The sequence below is a fragment of the Parasteatoda tepidariorum genome, chromosome 4 (genome assembly GCF_043381705.1).
Source record: "Parasteatoda tepidariorum isolate YZ-2023 chromosome 4, CAS_Ptep_4.0, whole genome shotgun sequence".
Taxonomy (NCBI): Eukaryota; Metazoa; Arthropoda; class Arachnida; order Araneae; family Theridiidae; genus Parasteatoda; species Parasteatoda tepidariorum.
This window is the reverse complement of record NC_092207.1, coordinates 85,263,400-85,282,989: the sequence shown is the minus strand read 5'-3', so window position 1 is coordinate 85,282,989 and position 19,590 is coordinate 85,263,400. Positions and strand designations below refer to the sequence as shown.

Below are 19,590 nucleotides of genomic sequence, written 5' to 3'. Positions count from 1 at the left end.
ACATAATAGCCTAAAGAAATTTTTTCAAATTTATGTAGTCATAATTATCTCATAAATGACATCATTTAGTAATATTGATAATATTTAATCGTTTTTGTATATTATTTTATATAGATAAAAATAATTTAAAAACGTGTTAAACAACAAATACTAAAGAATGTTTACAGAAGTGAATGCTGGTTCATAGGTTTTTGTTAACTTAAAGATTACGACTTATTAAATAAATGCTGCTTTTTATAAGAGATGTAGATTTATTATTACTATTTATTTCCTTCTTTTATAACTAGAGGTTCATTGCAGTATTTTATACGAGGAATAACGTAAACATGAGAACAAGGAGTAACGTATTATACAAGGAATAACGTAAATAATAAGAAATAAAATATAATCCCATATATTGGTTTTATTTTCCATAGTAATATATACAATTGCTTAATTATTATTACTTTTATATATTATTAAATTCGATTTATTTTCTGAGCAAAATTCTTTTTTGAAATAGAAGAAAGACACTTAAAAATTAGTTTATGCTGATTCGAATAGTTGTCATTATTAAATTTATTTCTTCACGATTCTCTTTATTTCTAAATCCTTTCAGAGAAATGCAATTTCTTATGTCAACACGATAAAAACGATTTTATTAATTTTTTTCTAAAATTGCAAATAAAAAATATTTAAATTTTGAAATCCCTCATTTAATTCTTTCCTTTTTTATTTTTTTAACTTCAAATATTTTCGATAGTTAAGATAACTAATTCTAAATAAACTCAGTTTCATTTATACCTTTATAATAAATTGCCTCAAAACGAAGACTTTTATGATTGATTAATTAACGTCATAATTCCAAACGATATATAGAGTAAAAAAAAAAAATTAGATAAACTCGTGATATCAGACGATTTTGTTGGCAATAAAAATCAGCTTTATTCCGAGCGGAATTTTTAATGGTGTGTTCACACTGAACGAATCTTATACCTCGCTGAATGCAACTACTCATGAAAATATTTCAAACGAAATGGTTCTGGTGTTCTCTTCTCACTGAAATTTCAAACTCGAGAGAAATAAAAGACTGAGAGAGTTTTCGTGTGATCTAGAGCAGGTGCTTTAGCGGACATTGTCTCAGCTGCTTTTCTGAATGGGAAGCACTACTCGTGTTCAAGATAGAAACTTATGATGACGCTAGAAGCAGAGTTTTAGAGGAGAGGCGCAAATATAACTTGAGGTTTCGCCACGTTAGCACCCAGTTATGCACGCGCACAGATAAACGCAGCACTTGTGTAAATTGACATTACTTATAATCTACACCACTTCCGGAAGATGTAAACTCATTATTTTTTAAAACCCATAGAGTATATATTATTTTAGATCGAAACGAGACCCCATTGCTTACAGTGTCAATTACGTGTCAATAACATACAGTACTAGAAATACATTCTCTCTCTCTCTTCTAAGAAGGAATATATATATATATATATATATATATATATATATATATATATATNTATATATATATATATACATATATATATAATGAAGACGACCTCGGAGGGGCGTTTGATCTTATAATTAATTGTCTTTTCTTATGCTACAGTATTATTTGTTAACTAATTCTGACTGACACTGGCATATTAAGGTACTATTTGGATTTAAAAAATGTGTTTTGAGGTACATTTCGTAAGTTTGAGATGCATCGAATGATGCTTCCGATTTTAATAAATATCTATAGCTGTAAGTTGAAAATGCTTTTAAAAATGAGCCTCGTACAAAGTCGTTTGTTTTAAAAGCTATTTTTCAGAATAAGCTCCTTCCCTTATTTTCCCACCCACCAAAGAAAACAGGACAATCATATTTTTGCGTTTTATACACATTTGCTTAATGATAAATTAAACATTCTCGCTAATAATAATAAATTAAAAACTCTTCTTCAAAGCAGAAAAACTGCACAATTCGAGTAGAGCTCTCCTCTAAGTAACAGTGCTGATAAAAAAAAAGTTCTAAAAAAATACTAATTGCTATTATTTAATTTTTCTCATAGAAATTGCATAAGTCATATTTTTGTCCCGCGTTATTTACTGAAATTTAAAACGAGGAAATTGTTAACCCTATTTTCGTTAGACTTTTCTAATTTTGTTCGAAAAAAAAAGAATGATCTAAAACAAAAGCTGTTTTCCTAACCTTGTCACTGTCAAGCTTTTAAAAAACAATTATTTCCTCCTAATTAGTATAGCTCTGCAGATTCTATCTTAAAACTAAATAATCTCACCTATACCCCGAGGCGTAGGATTTCATTCATTTTACAAACAAATCATCTAGTTATTATTCAACATGATCTCGGATTTACCCAGTTAGATTATAACGCTGTCGAAAACTTCTTAAATCTCCCAGATTCTCTATTGATAAGTGTTATTATTCAGTGCATCATTTATTATGTATTATTATGGCACACTTGCAATATTATTGGAAATTACTTTCCTTTTATTCAAATTTTCGAAAAGTGTCAAACACGTTCAGCTATTTCATTCATTCATATTAAATTTATCTATTTATTTTACGATTTCAAATATATTTTACTTATATCCTGCACAACACTGCTACATGGAAGAAGAAAAATTCGGAGGCAATAACAATTTTGTTAAAAAAACACCGTAATTCTAGTAATAAACCAATCATTTGGAAATTTATCCATTCAGATGGTAATGGTTTACCGGAAATTTTGATTTTCAAAATTATAGTTCTTATTAGCGTACACTTAGTAAAAAATCAAAAGCAGAAAAGTACATTTAACCAAACAACTATTTCTATGTTATGCTCTAAATAAAATTACCAAATTTTACACCAAAATGTCGAAATTTTTTCACATATTTGGAAACCATATTTTATTGTTAATTTTACCAAAATTAATGCCAAAACGATACGGTAAGAAGTACCGAGCTTTTTGTTGTCCCTAGAGACAGAAACACGGTAAATTTTAACATATTCTGGTAGTATTCGGGTAGTTTTTCTTAGTGTAGAATGATGCAAATATATGTAATTGTCAATAATATTACATGCTTTCCTGTTCTTCTGGATATATGTCTTTGAAATTGATTTTATTATTTATTACTTTTATTTTGTTGCGATAAAAAAGCTTTCCAGAATGGCACGGAATGGCACTGTAAAATAATTTAATGTATAGTTGCCAGCATTTTTGGTGTTGAGGTAAATTATACTTTTTTGAAGTGCATGTAGTCACATTTTTTATTTACTTTATCACTGTTATAGTTTTAATTATTTATTTATTCCTGCCTTTTTTGTTTGTTTGTTTACTGACAACACATATTTTCATGCGCATTAGAATCAATTTTATTGGTTGTGCTGTAAAAATATTTCGTTTAAAAAACAAATACATCTTCAGTAATATATTTACGTTTATTCTTCCAAGCAATTGTTATTTTGTTAATTTTAAATGATTTTTTGCGCAATAACTACAGTTCTGTGCTTAAAAATGTATTTGGTTTAACACTGAAAATGGTGGCAATTATGCACCCAAGTTTTCTACAGTTTAGTATCATGAATTAATGATAGTAATACACATAATCAATAACTTAATTAACGATAGTATAATAAATGAATTAATTTTATTTTGTACTTATGTTGTATTCTAAAGTTTCAATCAGTTCATTTTCTTAAATTTTACAAATATATGGCATTAAATTTTCGACTGAATTTCTTTTCCATTGGAAGAAGGCTTCTCGTTTTCATAAAGTTATCTATGCTTATGATTATATTGGTAGAAATTAAAAACCTTGTTTGAAAATACTAATTTTATATAATTTTACTGCTAAGTGAATTATACTATTATTTTTATTGTCATGACTTATTTTTTCTCAACGTTATACTGATAACTTTATCGCATGTATAGAATAGCAAGTTCTTTTTTTAAGATTTTGAAAAACCGAAATCAAACCAAAAATAGATATAATAGTTCTTTAAGCCACCCTGGATATGTGTTTGCAGCTGTTAGTGTGAGGTGATATTTCATGCAAATTTTCACACCAACAGCGTAACAAACCGTTAAACGTTTCACACAGTTATCTTCCGAATGTGTGTTATCTTATTTGTACATCTTTTACTTACTAAACAGACTTTCTCATTATAATGACTGACATTTCCACCACTTAGTCATGCAATCGCATTTTTTTCTTCTTCTTCATACAGAGTCAAAGGAAAAAAAAAATTCTAAATGTGTTTATTAATTTCTGTAAAAAATATAGCACTAAAATAAAAAGATATTTTACATATACTATAAGTAACTTTGTTTTGTTCAATGTAAAAAAATTGCTACGAGTTTATAAAAAAGTTTTTCACCTCTCAAGAAGCTTTCAAATCAGAGGTTTCTTGGGTTATAATAATCTCAAAACGCTTTTTCAAAATTGATTTTTTATTTAATTAATTGATTTGTTTTTTTTTTCTAGTTAGCACTGAAAGCGATTCTGAACGAAATTATCATTCATGTCAGATCTTAATGACCACCTTTAATGCATAGTTTTAGAATGATTGTGAAAAACTAAGTTAAAAGAGTATATGAGTATAAGAGTAGAGTATAAGAGAGAGAGAGAGATCAGGGATTAATCGCACAGTAACATTCGAGTAAAAAAAATGCAATTGAAATCCATGGAATCACTAGTGAGCGTCAAATCACTTGTAACAATCAAAACTGGTTTGATTGCCTTATAAAATTCTGAAAATGGAGGTTTAAACTACTGTTTTGAAAAGGGACTCTTTCAACAAGCTCACCAAATCTGAAAGTTTAAGACTTCGGAGCGATCGACTTTGGAATCGGGCCCACAATGCATTTCGTCCCGGCGGGGCCCGTTAAGTCAGCGTTCGAACTTGTTAAAGTTCAATGGTTTCAAGGCTACTTTTTTAATACTTTTAGCAAATTATGATTTAAATAGCGCAAAATGGTCCTTTTAAAATTCCTAGTTTTCAGCTAAATTCTTAATCATTTAGTTCTTCTGTGCGACTTAAGAAAAATCAAATCTAGATTGGCGCAATGCTGCAATTTTCCATGAGTAGGCTAAAAAGTTTTCTTAAAAAGTCAATGATTTGATTGAATTATTTCAAATAACTTTATCGAAAACAATAAAATCAAAATATTGAGTTTCCTGTTTCAAAGTAATCCGGTAATTTTATTTTATTTATTGCATAGCTTCCTTTCGCTTAAATGCTTTAAAAACATGTTATGGTCATCTATAAAAAAAATCTCTATAAAAAAAAATGACTGTAAATAAGCGATATCAATAAAACAGCAATTTGTTTCTGAAATATATATTGGATTCTCATACGGTGATTGATTGTTATTATTACAATCATAATACAAATATTGACAAAAAGTGCATTTTTATGAACTTCGGAAAAGTGCTTTGAAAAATTATGAAATGTTGAAATTTAGAGACCAGGTGCTTAAACTCATAAAGTTGAATTGTCGCCACGTGCCAAGGTTACACAGGATCTTAATTTCTGTTGTAAAATAGCTCTCTTTATTTATTATATTTAATAACAGAATGCTAAAAACATTTCGTCATAATGGCTCATCGTGATGTAAACATTAAATTATGGGACATGCTGTAATCCATCAAATTTACTGAAAAGTGTTGTTTATTCCGAGCAACTTGATTTGTTTATTGCATAAAATTTCTTACGTGTGAAATTTAATTAATATAAAGTAGGGGCCATTCAAAAATTACTCTAACATCTTTTTGGGCTATTTTTAGAACCTTGCTTACAAACTTATATTTTGATCTGTCTTATATGTACGCATACATTGAATATCTGATTTGAGCACTTGCATAGGAGGAAAAACAACATCCATAATTGATATTAAGTTTATTTTTAATGTTTCAAGCAAAATTTAAAATAAAGGAATAATCAGGCCAGAGAGAGAGAGAGAGAGAGAGAGAAAAAAGACATAATTTTTAAAAAAATCAAAGCATCTTCTTTGTACCACTTGAAGTCTTTTTTTTCTTCTTGTTCCAGTTTCTTTAAAACTCGGGATTTTGGATTCACTTTCCTTTTTTTCAGTTGTAAATCTATAATAAAAAAATACTATCCTTATAAAGTATTTTCGATTATGGCAAGAGTTAAGTGTTAATACCAGAGATCAGCGATAAAACTAAAAAAAATGTCAACATTTATTGTCTTTAATTCTTATAATTTTTTAAAGTTGTTACTTTTTTCTGTGTTTCGAATTTCACGAAAAAAACGTGATTTATTTCATTCATTTTACTGAAATAAAATGTTTTGTTTTTGTATTTAAATGAATATTAATGACCATTACGTTAATTCAATCAGACTAATTTTTTTTAAATTTTCATTGCAGGCTTTGACAGTCAACAACACACGAGTAATGGTGAATCAGATCCTCGTTCCTGCTATGTACCACCTCAACCCTCCCGGTTAAAATCCTTACCATCTCAGCAACCAGATTCCGGTATAGTGTCACCCCGTTCCTCTGTTTCTTCGGACTTGGAAGAAACGATGAGCCCTTCGCCCCGGCCGGGTTCATCCCGCCCCAGCTCGGAGGCAGGAGAAGGGGAAGGAGGCAGCAGGGAGGGGGAATCACCCCGACCGGCAAGCAATGGTCAACAGCAGGGATCGGGCAGCAGTTCTTCCCGGTCAGCTAACAATCCTTATGCCGGTTTGTCCAAGCCCCGGTGCAATAGCGAATCCTTACAAGGCGTCGACTGTCTTTTGGAAAATAAAGATCTCTGGGACAAGTTTCACGAACTCGGAACAGAAATGATTATTACCAAAACTGGAAGGTAAGTTACAATTGTTAATGGTAATTGGAGATTATATTGTATTTATGCATATCAAGTTAAAAATGCAAAGAAAATAAGGGGAAAAAATATTCCTTCTAAAGGGAAGAAAAAAACATTGTTTATAAAGTAATTTTTGTTTAAAAAAATTAAATTTAAATTAAAAATTTGTAAGACAAAATAAGGAAAAGATATAATCTCGTCATCAGCTCGCACGATTATTTGCGCAAAGTAGAGTGCTTTCTAATATTGTATTAATATATCGAAAGCAAAATATATCAATGCAATAGTGTAAGGCCCACCAATATATATATATAGTGAATAAATTCATCGTAATCATGATATTCTATATTTATCCCTCGTTTGGCTCAAACTTGATCTGATTCTAAATCTCCAACGTAATTTTTTAAAACAAAATAGTCTGACTTTTGTTAAATTATAGAATGTAACATGCCCAATGTCTTATTTGTTTTCTGTTCTTGTAAAAAAAAAATTCTGCTCCTTTAAAAGTTGCCATTCTTCAGAAATCGAATGAAAAGATTGTGAGGAAGGAGGTAGCCTAATCAAGTTCCGAAAGTTAAAGATTTTTAAATTCGAATTTTAGCTTGTCTAAATAGTAACATTTACTAGTTTTTTTTTTTAAACATTTTAATGTGAAATTACAGCATTTACCAAAATTATATTACGTTCGCTATCGTATGCAAATCGTTTGAAGGTGATAAAAAAAATAATACTGATATGTTACGTTTATTTATTAACCACAAAAGCAAAGTTATGATAATTAAAACAAAACTGTTCAATATTATGCTCCCTTATGACTACTTATCATAAAATAATTTTTTATTTCCCACTTAATCAGTTTTAGTTAAACACATTAGCTAAAAGTTTTGCTTTCTAACTGAACCAATTTTGTATTAATAACTGTTAATATTTTACAGCAATGTTTGTATTTATACCGGAGCAGAAGTCTTATATGAATATACTCATTATTTAATACTTTAATATTGAAGCAGTGTTAATCGAACAGTTAATCTTAAAAATTTGCATAGTTTCTATATAAATATATAGTCAGAGCAATTCTATTCCAAACTTGCTTGTCCAAAAATTTATTGGCTACAGTTTGGAAAACATTTTGAACAGTCCACGTCCAGAATTAAGTCCCAAAACAATGCACCGGCCTCTCTCTCCGGATATTGATTTTTCCTCCTCTGTGCTATTCTTCTCTTATGGCCCATAATTTTCAGCCGAATGATTCGTTCCTAACCGATCGCTTTACGAAATGCTGCGCCGCCGAGAAGAGAAATTGAGGCGTAACGAATCACTTTCCGCCATTGAACGAGACGGTTCGGCTTTTAAAAGGTAAAATTATATTAAAATAAAATTAGGCTTTATTGAAAGGATGAAATATGAAGTTACCGACTGTGAACTAGCTTTTAAATTATTGATAGCTCTTTTATTAGATTAAATAGAATAGGTTATTTTTAAAATCAGTTGAAAATACATTTTACATTTTGACGCAAGAAATTTGTGATTTATTGCAATAGAATAAGTGGATATATAGATAAGATGATATACAGTGCAATGATTACCACAATTTTGTTTAAAAAGTTAGTTGTTCGTAAAATCTTATTGTTTGTAGTTCTTTATTTCTCGATATTTAAAACGTGTTAATATACATTGGTAACAGAGCATACAGTGGCATATAAAAATTTGAAAGATTTTCTTCTTGCCCTGTAATATATATATATATATATATATCTGCGTTTTGAAAGAAATAGGCTTAACGATTTCAAAGTCTATGGTAAAAATAAATAAAAAATATGATGACAATATGGATAACGGACGCCTAAGGATATTTTTATACCTTTCAGTTTCAATTTAAAAAATTGATTGTTTTTGAATGGAAAGATAAAAAAAATAGAGTTAGATCATCTAAAAAATTGTTTCGACTTAAAATAATAATTTAACTAATTATTTATACGAACCTAGTCTTTTAACTAATAATTTATTAAGTTGTAACTTAAAATAATATACAGCCATGTGTTGTTAATTAATCCTCTGTGCAAGTTTTTCGGTAGCTGAGTATTACTTTAGGACTACAAAAAGTTAAAATATTAAGAAAGTTGAAAGCAATAATTCTTAAATAAGATGTAAATACATTAAAATGAAAAATTTAATTTTTATATAAAATAACATTAAAAATATTTTTATGGAAATTAAGTAAAACCTTAGAATCAATTAATTTTTATCATTGTTTGTAAAACGTTTTTGAATGTTGCAAACTCCATGCGTAAAAACAGTGGCTATAATTCTTTTTGTTCTGAAGTAATCTAACCAGAACTTAGTAAACTAACACTGAAGTAATCTAACAGTATATTTTTGTGTCTAATTGCATTAAATAATTAATACATATACATGATTTAACGAGACTTCGTTTTTTGCTTACTGTATGATTGTTTCTGTAATCATGTTTAAATATTTTATTAAAGATTCTATTGAAAATGGTTAAATAGAACAGGGAGCTTTGAATTACAATTTCAAATAAATATTAGCTATTTCGATTAATTTTGTTAACGTTTTTTATTATTTATTTTTATAGAGATTTTACCCAATTCCAAAACTATTCTTAATTATTTTTTTTTGTCTCAAGAAAATAAAGTGATTCAGTGAAATCATCGCTATTTCAAAACACCTTAAAAATTTATTCGATTAATTCTTGTTGTCAAAATCGATCGAAACTAACGTTAACGTTGACAGCTTTCACTCCGTGCCAAACGATTTTATTTATCAACAACTTTCCAGATACAATATCGCTTGCTCATACTCGCACGCGCACCAAATTCACGAACAAACATAAGCAGTTGAAACGCGAGTGAGAGTTCTTTTGCTGTTTCTGTGGAAGAACAAACAAATCGAATCAAAAAGGCGGCAGACGATTTTGCGGTCACACACACGGTCTATTCGGTCACGGACGGACATCTTAGAAGAGAGTTCTCTGTTCACGGCCATGGCTAAAGGGGTCTGGAAAGAAATGTCTATATTTCTCCCTTCCTCCACCCCTAATTTCACGAGGTTGTGTACATAAAAAAATAAATAAATAAAAGATCGAAAGTACCTAGAATCGAGATGTCAACTTTCGCCGAAATCACGATTTTGAGTTGCGTGCAATCATAAAAACGACCGCTACTAAATCACGACGCCCTTCCCCCCCAACCACTGAGAAAATCTCTGTTTTAGAAGAGACTTTTTGAGACAAAGGTGCGGTTATATATACAAATGTGATTTCATACATATATTTTCTTTTTATTCGGCCTGTTTTTTTATTGGTGCATTGTTTTTATTTCTTGGGAGGATATAGATGGTTTTTCTTTAAAAAATGTTTTCTCCCGGAAGTTTTGCAGGTAAAATTTGAATAAGTGTTTTTCTTGTTTATTCCTTACGATCTGACGAATGATGATTTTTGTGAGAAAAAAATACGTGTGAACTCGTCCATTTTGCTTTATATGGCCTTTTACGAAGAACTTTCTATGATTCACTTCTTAATTCTTTTCATAACTATAAACCTCGTCGCATTTCGTTGTAGAACTAACTACAAGAAGTACATTCTATTTCAGTTCGAATTTTTAAGTGATGTTTATTTCCGTTCAGTTAGTTTAGAAGGTAACAACATCACCTAATAAAGTATACTAATTTTATTTGCGTTTGTAATAGTTTGACTAGTTAATGTGAAAGTTTCAAGCTAACAAAAAAAATTTGCATTTGCAATTACTTTTCACGTGAGTTAGTTAATAGTTGCTTAAAATTATAAAAGTAAATCTCATGTTTGTTTGTCAGCATTTCTTGTTGAAATTTTAGAAAATTCTGGTTGAAATTTCAGAAAATGTGAAAAAAAAATGCTTTAAATTTCAATAAATAAGAAATTTCTTATTGAAAATGTGTTATACATGACATTTGTATTGCGTCCTGAGCTCAAGCTCAACGTTGCTCGTTGGCGATGTCCAAACAAAGCTGCCAAATCTGTTGCACTTCCTGATCAATTCTGATTGCAGATCAGTTCTGCAATTTTTATAAGAAATGTGAAAATCGAACTTCCTAATTCTCCACGATATATAAAGCGCTAGGTGATCCACACGAATAAAATAGCATAAATATTTTTTTATTTAATTTCTGTTGATGAAACTTCAGAATCAGATATATTTACTTAACGAAAAGTATTTACTTGATGATTTTCTCAAAATAAACTTTTATTAAAAAAACTCCAAAAAAAATTTTTTTATGGGTATATTTCAAACATTCAGCATTACTTTTGATACTTACTTCATAATTCACGTACAATTACCTTCCTTTCTGATATAAAAAAAAATTAAGCATTTTGTCAAGGCAAATAAAACTCCTCAAAATTAGCACTTGTATGAAGAATTTATAAAAATGACATTTTAACAAAACAATGGTTAATCCACTTCGTAAGTAACGAACAATTGTCTTCATTCCTGATAATGAAACTTCAGCAATTAGAAGGTTGCAGAAAATCTAATCCCATCTCCCAACAGGTCCGTACAAAAGACCCATGCATAAGCCCCATCAACTCTCTCACAACACAAACCTCAAAGCTGTCATTACAGAGGGGCAAATAGTATTAGGAAATCCATTTCCTCAGCAGTCTCCCCATTCCTTTTCCCAGAGTCATCCTGCTAATTCAGGATTCCACCTCAGAAGCTACGAACTGCGCTGAAACCCTTTTCCTTCGGTCCAAAGTGAGGCAGTTAACAATGGCCCGTCTAATGACCATACTTATTCCAAGCCGAAATGACTTCAACTAATTGAATGACCCTTAGGGAGGAGATGTCCAAGGGCCTTAATGAATTTTGCGCCGATGTTCACCACTGGCCGGATTGCGTAGTCTTGAAGCATTAAGTTGCACGGGGTGGCAACATTAAAGTGAAGGGCTTTAGCGGGAAAACGATGGGTCTGATTAATGAACATGTCCTGACTGTGGCCAGCGAATGTGTGTCTAAGCTTGGAAGAACTTAAGCCATGCTTTCCGATTCGCCGAAGAGAATTCTGGAAACGGGAATTAACTGGATTGTCCAATATTCTGAGGGAAAGATTATTCTAGAGTTAATGCAGTGGTATTACACATATAGCTTCGAATTATTCGGATATACGCATAGAATAATTTGCTGATACTTTTCGCTGTTTTCGTCACATTTTTTATGGATAATTTTAATTATTATTTTACAAAAATAATACTATTGCTCAATGGAGTGAAATAGTTATTTTTATTTCTGCCAGGGATAGATGCTTTGAGATTTTGTTCTATGTTCAGTTATTTATTATGACAAGTAACGAGAAGTCTTCAGGTTTATTAGGAGTAAGATTTCGATGTTCTTGTTAATTTTATTTAAAACTGTCGTATTTGGTTTTAAAAAAATGCTTATTCAGTTAGAATTTATGAACGAATGTTGCTCATCTTTGCAACATTCAAACTGATTAATGAAAAACACCATGCAATGCCATATTAACTTACACTATAGAAATGTTTATTGTGAAAAAGTAATTATTCTGATTTGAAATTTTCGAGAACTTGATTAGGAAGCCAAACTATGAATAAGTTGTTAAACGTAACCAAAGTCTTCTATAATTAGTTCAAAAGATTGAATTCTTCTTATCTATGTCAGACCTTAAAATAAAGGCTTCTATCAGCGACATCTTGGAGTTTAGGCTAAATTATTTGTTTTTTCGTTCTCTTGATGTTCCTTTGTACTTAAGTAACTTTTGATGATGTAACAATATTACAATATCTTAAAAACAAAGGGGTCGCTTTGTTAGATTAGGAGAAATAGAACTTGATAATTTTTAGAACTTTAATGAAATTTTCCTTAAAACTTTAAAGTAATAAAAAAACTGCGACTTGTGGCTTTGAATCAGTAATTTATAACTACACGCTTGTTATTTTTTATATTTTTTTTAAATCTAATTTTATTGTTTAAATTGATGAAAACTTATTTGGATGATTTTCATAACGTTAATTGTACAAAAAAAAAAGACGATTATCAAAAATTTAAAAACAGACAAATGTATACTATTAAATTACCTTTCAAAAACTACTCATTGCATAACTGTATTAGAATAATTTTGTCAGGAAACAGTGAAAGTGAATTTAAATTATCACACTCTTAAAAGCATATTTAGAGTTTTCCCTCCTCGTCTCCATCACTTCAACAGATGGGGTCGGTCGAGGGAACAAAGGCCCCTTAATGCGTATAAATTGAGTAAAATAAACAAATTCTACTTATATTAGGGTTCAAAGTGACGTCTAATAACCAAACTTTGCGTATCAATAGTTCAACTGTGACTAAGCCAGGTCAATTATTAAATTCTACTTATCTATATTGGGATTCAATATGCATACCAGCTATTATAACCTGCTTTCTTGTTTAATGCTTTTTGGATACTGATAGACAACAAACATTATTACTATTATTATCTTTCCAATACTTATTTCAGAAATATAGTTATCTTTAACCAAATGAACCTGCAGTGAATAACTCTTACTCTGTTTTCAAAAAAACAAGGAAATTCCTTGTCTAGAGACTAGAATATAAATCGAATTCAATAAGCATGCGTCGAGTTAAAATATCAAATGTTAAATTTTGTTAGGCACTATTTCCTTAAAATTGAATCATATCTGTCATGAAATCAAGGGTGTCAAGTAATTTAAATCCCGAATTAAAGCAACCATGGACGTGAAATTTGTTTTAATTCCCGTATCTATCTCTGTATCTATAAAGAGTTATAATTCAATTATCGAAGAAAATATTTTCAACTGTTTTCCCATACAATGTTATGATACTATGTTGATAGAGCTTAGATACTGACATAAATGAGCTTGATAACATCTCTAAGTTGTTATGATTGTTTATATACCTCAGAAAACAGAAATCATGTGTTTTGGCAAAATTTCATGCCTCATTAACCAAGAGACAACAACGTGGACTTAAGAATTCTTTATCTGTGAAAAGAATATTTTAACGAGTTAATCCATGATTTGTAACATTATCTGGTATGTTTGATAAGATAAAATACCAGATAAACTAATCACGCTTATTTATTCATTAAATACGATATTAAGGAAAAATAATTTTGATGTTAGGAGCAAGATGGAATGTTAAAAATATAGATATACATGCTGCACAGAAATATCGAATAAGTTTGCTGCAACCCTCGCAAAATCGCCATAAACATGAATACTTCTTAAACTATTTCAACTTGAATGAGTTACATAAGTAATTTGTACTTTTAACATAAAAAGATGCGTCATATAATCAACAACTTTTGTCACTCTGTATACTTTTAGAAATTTTCGACTGAGCACAAAGCCTGTGATTCGATTTTGAACTTGATTACACTATTACGATAGTTTTCACCAAAGAAAGTAAAAAGGTCACAATGCCGTAACTTGAAGTAAATCTGTAGTTTTAAACTCGAAACGGAGGGAAAAAAATTCTAACAAAATTACGGTACTGTATAGTAATCACATTTCTGGAGAAAAAGAAAAGAAAAAAACTCACAATTCTGTTTATAAAACCAAAATATATGGTGTTTAAACCATTCATTAGGTAATTTTTCCATTCGCACGGAACGATTTTCCGAAAATTACGGCGTTCAAAATTATAGTTCTTATTAACAAATATTTAGTAAAAAATACTAATCGGAAAAGTAAATTTAACCGAACAAATGGTTTTTGCCATGTTCGAAGGTATCATACTAAGATTGCAACATTTACTAAATTTTATGCAATATTTGAAACCATATTTTATCGTTAATTATACGAAAATCATTAAAAAAGTGCTTCGGTAAAAATTACCGAGTTTTTTCACACTCCCATAGAAACAGAAACACGATAAATTTTACCATATTCTGGTTGTTTTGACCATACTTTTTTCTCAGTGTACATATCATTTGAGCTGAAAACAAAAGTGTGGTTTTTCTTGATACGCACGTTTGCTCCTTTTTCGTAATAAGCATAGAGGGCACTGGCTAAAGATAAGCAAAACTTAACATCACAGTTACGAATAACGGTTACATATTGACAACAGTCATAAAAATAGCATTTTATTAATCGAAAAACAATATTTCAGGTAAAAAGAGCATATTATTTGTCAAAAAATCGATATTTCACGTTTATTCTTCAAGAAGTGTTATTTCGTATAAAAGTAACGTATTGTTCTATAAAAAGCGTAATTTCCTATAAAAATTCTATATTATTCGTCAAAAAGCGCTATTTGATGTAAAAATAGCGTATTATTCGACAATAAAAGTTTTTTCATTCTAAAATAACCTATATTAATCAAAATGCATTATTTAAAGTGATATAATACCTTATTAATTTTGCTTCAAATTTGGACGATATTATGGTTCGAGGAGTATTATGGCTCAACTTTAAGTCGTATTTCCTGAGAATATACAATTTCGATTGCACATTAACATGGGATTAACTCTTTAAAATAAAAACATTTGGACTGTGGAAACATTTTGAAAGAAAGAAAAGAAACCTAATAAAGAAGGACGTTTGTTTTGAATTAATAAATAAAAACGCTCGCAGGACTTGAAGCATGAAAAACTGTCAACTTCGCGACTAACTTATCATACACAAATGATGAAGTTGCAACTACTGACATTAGCAAGGGCAGCAGCCCCATTCGATTCAAAATGTCTGTCTACGGGAAGAAGGGGGGGTTCAACTATCGGTTGTCAGTTTCTCTCAATTAGTGGCCACTTTTTTCTCAGATGAAAAAAAAATAAAGGGTTGCTGTAGAAGGAACTGAGTAATTACGGTTTTAAGGGCTCTCTCTGTTTGTATCATGGTTTTGTGGCTTTGTTTGTTAAAATAATTACAAGCTGTCGGCTATTGTTTGTTGGGCGACTTCCTATGTTTGTTGATGGGGTGTTATTGTCACTTTTCGAAAATATCTTTTAGAACAAATATTACATAAAATTTACCTTATTAAAAATTAAAAGTGTGGCTTTTAGAAATTTTTAATAAAAATTTAAAATAAATTTATTTTATATAAAAGGTATCAGAAAATAAAATTAAAAAATTTTTGATTTTGACTTAAAACAGTTATAAAAATTGTTATTCATTCGATTTAACTTGTCAGGGAAAAATGGTATTTATATATGTTCTAATTTTTATGTTTAAGATGAAGTATTTTAACTACGGAAAATAAAGTAACGAGTATATATGGATTTAGTATAATTTTTTGAAATTTTATCCCCGCGTTTGTGATGATATTGTATTGAAAATTTATTTTAGGATTTCAAGAATGAATGAAAAATTTATAAATTTTATTATTACTTTGTTATAATTACAACAGCTCAATAAATTTACTAGCGGTGTTATATTCCATTTGGCTTAGAACACATTGTTTGCCGTAAATTTATATTGCAAGCCAAAAAGTTTAGAGAAATGTTGTTAAAACTTGAAATAAAGTGAGGTTAGAAAATATTATAATTTCATTTATTTATAATTATCATATTTACATCTCCTTCTCTATTATTTAAACATAGGTGTAATTTAAATTTTTACTCTTTATCTACTTTTATGATATTTTATACATTTGTAATGATTTTAAAAGAGTTGAGTTGTCAACGAAGATACACGTAACATTGCACCTGTACAAATAATTTTCATTTAATGAAACGTTTTTCATTATCATTTATCTAAAAGTACCAATTTCTGTATCATCACTTGAGGATACAATCAAAAAACGAATTATTTTATCTATTTCGTGATTATTCAATTACTGTTATTTGCAAGAGACTTCCGGTTCTTCCACTCCTATTCTGGGGAGGTATAATTACGAACAATTATTACGTGAATAAATACGACAATTGTTAAAACTGCTGGAACCAGTAATCAGAATAAGAAGTGTAATAGCAGTAATCTGTTGAAAACGATTATTTGTTTAAGATAAACGATTCTTGATAAATCGTTTTAAAAACGATTATCCAGGAATAAGTTATGGTTCTCGTATGGTTGAATGTAAAATTGTAAAAGAACATTTTTTTCAAATCCTTGATAATTTAGGATATATATTGATTTTTTATCTTGAAAAAGTGTATTTGTGGTTATTTATACAGCAGCAAAGATTTAATAATAAAAATAAGAAAACGATTATAAAAACATCCGTTTATAATAATTTTCTTACTTATAATTTCGTTATAGTTTTTTGGAAGAAAATTCTTTTTATTGTTTTAACGTATTTTTCTCATAAATGATTTCTTTTTTATTATAAATGGATTATTGTGTTATTTATAGCGTTATAATAATTATTAATTAAAAAATTTCTTTATTTAATCAGTGGTCACGTTTAAACTAATTTTTCCATCAAGATAAATAATACGAAGTTTAGAGATTGTATATGTATGTAAATATAGCATCCTTTGAAAATTAAATTCATATCGTATTACATATAAAGGTTTTATATCCTATTAATAGGTCGTTAAATTGAGCAATTTTACTGCAAACAATAGTTGTTTTAAGGGAAGGGGGTGGTCAGATATCAATATTCGAGATGGAAGGCCGGATGTCTTTTTGTGACGGAGTGCCGGAGATGGATATCGTCTAATAAGACACTGTCACCGTTCTATGATTATCGGGATGTATTATCTACAGAAGAGAATTTAATGAGGCATCTATCATTGTTTTTTGCCCCTGTTTTTTTTGTGGGCTGCTTTTATTTTTATTTTTTCTTAAACGCATGCTCTGTTTTCATGTCACGATTTTACTATGGTTACCAATCTGTGGGAGTAGCATGATTTACATGTGGTGTTGAACAGTATTAAATGTTTAATAGGTGTCTTCTTAACAAACGATGCAGTGTGAATGTAACTGAAGAAGCATGGCGGTATCGTTTGAGCGCTTATTTATAAATCTTATAGTTTGACTGTTTTGAAATTATCGTTTAAGTAGTAGTGCTAATTTTATTTTTTTAAGCAATTATAAAAATGTGATTAATAATTTTAGCATTGGAAATTTTCATATTATTTTAATATTGGTTTCCAAAATGTTACGTTTCATGGCGTTTTAGTTGTTTCATGGCGTTTTACGTTTCATGGCGCTTTAGTTGCAAATTTTACGTTTCATGGCGTTGTCGCTTGACTTATTGTATTATTTGGGTGTTAGCTACATTTTGTATGGTTTCTACGCTTATATGAATTTCTAAACTCTGTGAATATTTAATAATCTTTATTTTATTTGACATTTCGTTAAATTTATTACTTTATAAATATTTAACATCGTTTGAGAGTTAACTTATAATTTAGATCGTTTGATAGTTTTTTAAATCGTTTTATTAGATTGATTGAGATTTAATATAATTCTTTTTATCATTTGAATTATTCATATACATTTATTTTTATATGAAAAATTAATAATTACGTTTCCCTATTCATTTTTCGTACTAATTGAAATTTATTATGAATCTCGTACTGTTTAATACTTCCCGAAAATTTCATGCTGTAAATTCATTCAAATTTTGTATTATTTTTTTATTAATTTAATTTGTTAATTTATGCATTTTGAGTACAATAAGATAAATTTGTTCACATACGACTTAAAGGGAATGCTTTAGGAGGAAATTGAGGATATTTTATTTTGATTGATTTGCAAAGTAGTAATTTCACCAGTGTTATTATTTAAATTTTATTAAAATATGACCTTTTTTGTTTACATAAATGATTATTACGCGAGCTAAAAGTAACACTATAAAATCGCTTAATTTATTATTTTATTTCACAACTCTAACATTTTTAATGCAGTATACTTTTAGAAAATAAAATTGCATTACTTTTAGTTAAGCAATGTTTTATTTAAAAACTAAACTATCAAAATATGATTTTTAACTGAAATGGTTGTCTCACAAACTAGTAAAAGTTCCAAAGTATCATTAAGTTTATTATTCCAGCATCGCAATACTTAACTAAAAGTATTCTTGAAATATGTTTAAGTCATTGCCATTTTAAAAACCCAACCCTATCATTAATAAAAATTCTTCTTTCAACTAAATTTCTAATTTCTATTGAAAATCATCATGCGAGTTTTAAATATTCTTTTTTAGTAGCCATGCAAATAAAGTAACATAATGAAATGTCAAACAGCTAATCCTGACTTAATTTATATTAAATTACATAAATTTTATGTTTATATATATATATNNNNTGATGATAATTTACAGAGGCTTTTGCTTCCTTCACTCTCATTGTTATCAAAGATCGGCAGTTGAGTCACGTGACCGCCGATGGACCGTATCGGTTGTTGTATAGAGGTCCTTGTGACGGAGCACTCCGTATTTGCCAGACCGTATCTGCTGCATGAAAAATTAGCTACGGACGAAAGAGGGGTGTAATACGTGCAAATTTAATCCATTTGAATTAGCATCTCACCCTCTCCCCTTATCGGTAATGCATCCCTTATCCAGTGTCTCCCCCCTTTAATCGCCAGTGATTGCTTTTAACTAAATACACATATCCTCTGCATTTTATCTACCGCAAAAACGGTTACGAAATTTTGTATTCGAATGTCATTTGCATCAAAGCGGCTAAAGGTTCGTTTCAGATTTCTAGAAAATTTTTCACTACAATCGATAATCAATATGTAAAGGAACATTTCTCGCTGTTTGCAGAACAATATGTGATTTTATTCGAATACCAGTAAAGGAAATAAAATAAATTTTTGAACGATCTAAATTTTTCCGAAGAAAAATATATTTTGTGAAAAAATTTAAAG

General features: G+C 29.3%; 1 protein-coding gene across 2 annotated transcripts in view; it reads left to right on the top strand.

The window, feature by feature from the left end:
* Positions 1-19,590, top strand: part of LOC107436847 (T-box transcription factor TBX20-like) — a 57,462-nt gene that overhangs the window by 8,807 nt on the left and 29,065 nt on the right. For both annotated transcript variants that reach the window (XM_016048665.3, NM_001323802.1), the window contains 1 exon segment: positions 6,362-6,803. In XM_016048665.3, coding sequence (XP_015904151.1) covers positions 6,362-6,803 — 442 coding nt within the window.